The sequence below is a fragment of the Mercenaria mercenaria genome, chromosome 14 (genome assembly GCF_021730395.1).
Source record: "Mercenaria mercenaria strain notata chromosome 14, MADL_Memer_1, whole genome shotgun sequence".
Lineage (NCBI taxonomy): Eukaryota > Metazoa > Mollusca > Bivalvia > Venerida > Veneridae > Mercenaria > Mercenaria mercenaria.
The window spans coordinates 68,834,762-68,841,509 of NC_069374.1; the positions used below are offsets into that span (position 1 = coordinate 68,834,762).

At 33.0% G+C, this 6,748-nt stretch overlaps 1 protein-coding gene across 1 annotated transcript; it reads right to left on the reverse strand.

Moving 5' to 3' along the window:
* Positions 1-2,226: 2,226 nt before the first annotated feature.
* Positions 2,227-6,396, reverse strand: LOC128548227 (uncharacterized). Its single transcript, XM_053522691.1, has 5 exons — positions 6,212-6,396; positions 5,056-5,129; positions 4,641-4,691; positions 4,334-4,378; positions 2,227-2,653 (listed from the first exon to the last, which is right to left on the reverse strand). The coding sequence occupies exons 1-5, from the start codon at positions 6,394-6,396 to the stop codon at positions 2,577-2,579; spliced, it is 432 nt and encodes a 143-aa protein (XP_053378666.1). The 3' UTR covers positions 2,227-2,576.
* Positions 6,397-6,748: the final 352 nt, after the last annotated feature.

Consider the following 6,748-nt stretch of genomic DNA (forward strand, 5'->3'; position numbering starts at 1 on the left):
ATAAAAATATTAACATGGCTATGCTGTATGCTTTAAAATGGCCAATAGAAATATGTTATTTGTGTGGGTGAAGCTTTTCATAAAAAATCTGTCAACTATTTAAACATAATGATAAAGTAAGGTTGACATTGAAGCATTATCAAATTGGTAAATTGCTTACCATTTTGAAAGTCCGTTTCATTTTAAAACATAACCTGCTACCACGAATAATATCTAATCCCACAGAAATAATCTGGCATATGTTTAAATTTGAGAGCAGAAAGTGAAATACTGATGGCCATAAAAAAAAATAAAAAAGATTTAAACCTGTAAAATACTATACAACATGCGATATTGTTACATTTGGGCAAGTTTGTTTACTATCATATTCATTACCATAGCCATAAAAACGGACACGGTAAATTCAACTCAACAAAATGAAAAATTCGAAATATTCTTTTTCTCAAAACCGTAAAAACGTAAATAATTATTGTACTCAAACTAACTTATATTAATGAGACAAAAGTAATAACTCAAAATGTACAATCCTGCTTATTCAAAACAATGATGGTCATACAGTGTGTGATGAATAAAAAAAATGAAAATTATCTAATAACTGAGTACCAAGTTCGTTTAGTATGGATTTAGTTTTGAAATAAAACCATTGCATTTTATACACGGTTTCTTTTTTCAATAACCTGAAAGTCGAAACGTCATTCATCTTAAAGGAGTTACTTAAAAGTTTGAACATTTTACCATTCAAAATGCTTTAATGAAGTACCGTAGTAACGTTATAGAGAACAGATATTATGTTTCCAAAATGATAACTTATTTTCTAAATTAAATTAATTAAAAGAAAATTGTCGAGGGCTGTTGTTTCTTGTTCTTTATTAATAAACATATATAATAGTTCCGCGTTCGCCCCTCGATGCCGATAATTGTACAAATTATGCTACAGTTTTAATGTATTTTACGACAACACTTAAGAGTAACATTGGGCCAATTCGTTTCACTCAACCCGGGGCACGCCGGTCACGTGAGCGGCAAGAAAAAAAATCCCGCCGGTTTATTGATAAACGAACGTTTCGGCGTAGGCCGGCCACGTGAGCTGCAAATACAAAAAAATTAAATTGGAAATTTATTATGATTTTCTCTTATTCTGGCATGTTCCAAATAAGTTAGAAGATAGTTCTTGCAGTATGGTTCTACATCTACTGTTACTAACCCAAATTTACTTATGTGTACCCGACTTTATATCGCGAAAATATATGATTTGCCGCTTTGCGTATCTCACAAGACCGGCGCACATCGGCGTACGCCGGATAGACCCGGACAGCGCCTAGCCGGTTGCACTCGCAATAGTGAAACGAATTGGCCCAATGAAATCTCCTGCATATTTGTCTCCCTTTACAGTAAAGAGACCATAATAAAACAAAACAGACGAAAATACCTGTAAACCAGTTACCAATTAGACTTTTTAGGTTTTATGCAATATTTGAATATCCAAATTATTCTTTAAAATATTAATTAAAGGAATCAGAATAAATATATATATCTATAGTGGACGCAACTTGACCCCGAAGGGTGACATTTGTATTATAATACATAATTAGATACAACTTATTATAGAAAAGGGGTGTATGTAAAACGCTTCAGCTCTTTGCATTCAATTTTAAATTGACAGCTACACTAAGCACCCTCTATTTCTACAATGAAATAACCGATATGAATAATCTGCCTAAGTTCAACCATCGCGGTCAAGTTGCGACTACTATACTTGTACTCTTAATCTATGAAAACACATAATCTATATTTTTAAAGCAATTGGCGTTTGATTAATATTCAAAATAATAAGAGTTTTAAATCGATACTATCTTTACGGGCAATACTATTTACAATAGTCTGTACACAGCTTAAAATTTAAAAACAAGCTTGAAAGTTTTAAAACCATTTACGTGAAGGTATTTTAGTTTATTTAGATAAAAATCAATCAGATAATTTAAATTTTAAAATCTTTTAAATTACATGTAACACCATTTTGTAAGATGAATATGCCTGATAAAATAATAAGGGGTATGCATTTTATATCAAAATCAAATGTTTGAAGATTAGCACCATTTACTCCTGAGGTGGTTGTAGATTTAACTTTTAAGCTTTTACAATACACATTGTACATAAGCATAACTTTGACTACTATGCATGTTTCTGGTTATTATGATGGGATATTAAAAGACACTTTTTTTGGTTTCCTACTTCCAGTACATGTTAACTAATATTTAACATTGAATTAAGATATAACACATGCTTAAAGTACAGAGAGCAATTTAGAGACATCAGATGTTTTCAAACGGCGGTGCACATGGAACCTTCAATGATACACGTGTTTTGGCGTGTAATTCCATGGAAAGCGGTGTTTTCGTCCCCGGATAAAGTAATGGGTTTGCCCCAAACAAGAAAACAATGGGCAGAACTAAACAAACTGGTATTTAGAAAGGGGATCTGAGGTTATGGAGCCTGTATATCAACTCCCAAACGACATATGTAATGAATGTAACAAGTTCCTCATCTAAGATGAATGATTGTTTTGCTGAACACGGTCACGTGCGATTATTGGCATTCCGTGATTTTTTAATTTGTAGATTCATATAATCTGCGTTTCCAGAATTGCCCGTACCTGAAAAAATGATAGTATTCAGATAATATATCTATACAGTATGATAAATTTAATATAATATAGTCTATACAGTTTATATGACACATTATCACATATCGAATCAAAATGCAGCAGGGAACATTTCGCGCAAAGATTGATAATTCAAATGTTTATTTTCTCCTAAAACACGTTATTTTATGACATCGAATAGGGTCAAATCGTTTTATCCGATAATACTATCTATAATCAACGTCGCGCAGTTTACGTTGCCTTAACTACTTATCAATGATATCACCGCACGCGTTACGTGCGATTATAATCAGTGACATATATTCGATATTGATTACTGGTAACTTTCATCGTTAATTATCGTGCTTTAGAGCTCCGTCAAAAGACCATGACATATGCTGGTTCATGTATGCGAATAAGTTCTAATGTATGTGAATCTGTTGGCTCACTGTACTGATACTGCAACAAAATTAAAATACTAAAAAGCTTCTTTAATATATATATAAACATTAGTCAAAGTTTCCAAGGCCATTGTAACCATTTTTCGAAAGACCTGTTTATAAATTTTGTTAACCATCACCACAGCTATCTTTAAGTGCTGTGGTTGTTATATTTTCTGGTCCTTTTTGATCATGAACTCTATTCAATCGATGTGTAATAGAGTTCCGCTTAAGCCGGTGCTAGGTGCGTGAGAGGTGTTGCATATTTCATTATCTCTCATGAACAGACTCAATCAAACCGAGTCTGCTATTATTCTGCTTAATTGCATTCTTTGTTTTCAAAAGTATATTTTTACAGATTTTATTTTATTATGAAAAGACCTACTAAAGAGGTCTTTCTTATCATGCCATATAAAATATGAAAAAAAGTTATATTATTTACCCATGCGGAAGCATTTTCTTATATCTTTTCTTTTACAGTGGCATACTTAATTAGGGGCAATCACCTCAACAATTGTAAAAACAGTAAAACTGCCCAGTACCTATGGATCCTTTGCCAGAATCATCGAAAAATAATCTTAGAATGCAAGTACTAAGTAGTGTCTAACAGATGCGTCAATACATTCAATTTATGGAACGTAATTACAGCTGTGGTAGCGTATTCATCAATTTTATGTTTACACATCAATAGCATTGTGCAACTATTCAAACAACAAACATCAATCACAAGGTAGATTGCACAACAACACTACGCATCTGCAGAGACAAGTGACAAGATAGGAGATTGGCCTGTGCCCTCCGCGAAAGCAATCCTTTACTGTACCCTAAAACCACTGAGCCTCTCACAGTAGTGACACTAGATATGAAGTAAATGTGAAACATTCAAACTATATGTTTCCATATTAAGTCTATGTAAAACAAGAGACCACTAGCGGGACCAGTATCAGTCCCAGGGTGTAGAGGACCCTTCAACAATGCTACAGTGCAAATATCTAATCTCTGGGCCTTGCGATGTTGGAGAAGAAGCTTTTTAAAGTATTTCCTTTTAGTTGCCATAGCAACCAGAATTCGGCATGAAGCAGTTTAGGAGTGGGCATCAACCGATCGTATAATCCCACCATGCGTACTATGTTTTAAGTATACTTTAAGGCGTATTTGGGTATTTTAATTAAATTGAGGTTATGATATGAAGAAAGACAGGTTTTTTTTATTATATGGAAAACCGTTTTGTAAGGACATGAGTTCTACTTACTTTCAGATGCACTGACAGATGCTGTATCATACGTGTGTTCAGGAGCTACAAATATGTACATATATAACTTTTTCATTATAACATATTTTATTACATTGATTGTAATAAATGTAGACTGAATAGACAAGACTTCATGATATTAAGATTCAAAGGCGCAATTACAAGGATTTCAATACAATCAATATAAGAATAACTGTTATGATCCTAAATAGTATTACCGATTTATTGTTTGCCTTTTAAGGTGTCCTATACTTAGTTAGAAATAGGTGTGATAAAGAGCAATGAAGTTCAAGTATGAAACGCTTACCACCCTGAGTTCTGTCAAGAATATCATAAGCGGAATTATCTGCTTCAGAAACTGAAATAAACACCATTTTTTCTGATCCAGTAATGCAGTCATCATTCAGTATATAGGTGTGCTTTTTACAAAATTGGTTTACTCTTTACGAGAAAATAAGGAATGTTTATTCAGCAATACAGTGTAATCAAATTATAACAGTACGATAGAAATTTATTTATTTTATTTATTTGTATTTTGTTGGGTTTAACGTCAAAGCGACATAATTATAGGTTATATGGCGGGTTTCCAGCTTTGATGGTGGAGGAAGACACCAACGGTAGAAAAACAATTATGTAAATGATATTGATAGCGATTTAATTAATCTTTGGGTGTGAAATATATGATTTATGTCAATCACTTATAGTCATTCATACTTACTTACCTTCGTTTTGTGGGGCTTGATTTACTACCAACGAATGCTCTAATGGAATTTGAAATGACGAATTCTCGGTTTGCCTAAAAAGGATAAAATATCTTTTTGTAAGTTTAAAAGACAGTAATTGTGAAATTCACGAATACGCATATAATCCTTAATACAGGAATCAAAACCAATTGTTCGCTGGACTAAAAAAACAGTAATTCACCAAAGATTTTACAAGCAATACTACGATATAGATCAATAATAACTACATAGTGCAGATAGCGATGGTGATATCAAACAGTGTTCTAATAAACAAACAAGTCATAAGAAAATTGCACTTCTCTAACGAGTCTGATGAGGAAGTCGTCTGCAATCTGACTAAAGTACTTGATCTTCTAAACGAAGATCTGAGAACGACCCATTCACATTCGTCTTCTGTATATTTTGGATTTCCAATATTGCTATTTTTATTTTCGTAAACCTATTTTTGTTTGAACTAATCAGACAACTTGTTCGAATGTCAAAGAGTAAGAAAAATTTGCAGTTAGTCCAGGGCTCGAACCCGGGACCTCTCGTTTACAGAGCAAGTGCCCTACCGACTGAGCTAACCGGCTATCTGACATCTTTCGACATAAAAATTGTTGATATCAAAACACAAAGCTTTTTAAAGCTTGCAGAATGTTGTAAGGTAGCTTTTGATTGGCTAGCGGAAGGGTTGTCAGAACGAGGCCATCAATAGCTCGTTGTCAGATCCTATGCGTAGCGTAATAGGAGATGTACTTTAGTCAGATTGAAGTCGTCTGTTAAAGAGCAAGTCATACTGGTGTTGAATATAAAAACCCTGAATAGATGTCAAGCGTTTTACAAAACACATCAAATATACAACAATGACACATACTGAAACAGTAGTGACCTGTTTACAAATCGAGCCGAACTTAACTTTGTTGGTAAACGGGATCTAATGCATTGAATATGACAGCCCAGTTTAAACACGTTACTTCATATTTATGTTAAAAGTGATATAAATGTCCGTATAGAATCTATGTAGAAGAAACACAACTTTTGATATTTATGTATTTTAGTAAGATGTTCCAGCAAAATATAACAAAACAGTTCACGTTGCAATGGCCCATTCCGATATTCTACCTTTTATTACAAGCAATTTATAAAATATTACCTGTCTGTAGATCGTATTTTGCTTACTATTATCCATAAAATTGAAATACATAATGCAGTAGTAGTCAAGGCCAAGAATGTTGCCAGAACAATAATTGTAGTGGTTGCTTTTGAATTATCATCAGATGGAACTTCCGGTTTCCCTGAATTAGATAACGTACGTACAGACAGGAGATCGTCTGCCATATAAAATCCATAGATCAAATGAATTGAACTGAATGCTTTTGTTTATTTACATACAATTGATAAGATGATAAATAATAGCATCAACTATTCTGTTATCTTAGTAGTAAGAGTAGTAATGTGTTTTTTCTTCCTTAAAATATTGATGTACAGATCAATATAGTTGTACCTTTACTAATCCTGTCTGTGCTGTATTAAAAATAAGTTATATCGTGACATCTGATACATAACATAACATAACTTTATTGGCATTAAATGACATAATACATTTATAGCCTATACATGTGTATAATACAATAAACCTGTAGTGAAGACATGAATTTACATAGAAGAACAAAACTTCACATTGTAAAGA

Coding starts and splice junctions, on each gene's coding strand:
- LOC128548227 (XM_053522691.1), bottom strand. CDS start 6,396: ATGGCAGACGATCTCCTGTCTGTACGTACGTTATCTAATTCAGGGAAA. Junction 4,692..5,055: donor TCAAGCCCCACAAAACGAAG/GTAAGTAAGTAT, acceptor TGTTTATTTCAG/TTTCTGAAGCAGATAATTCC. Junction 4,379..4,640: donor TCTTGACAGAACTCAGGGTG/GTAAGCGTTTCA, acceptor ACATATTTGTAG/CTCCTGAACACACGTATGAT.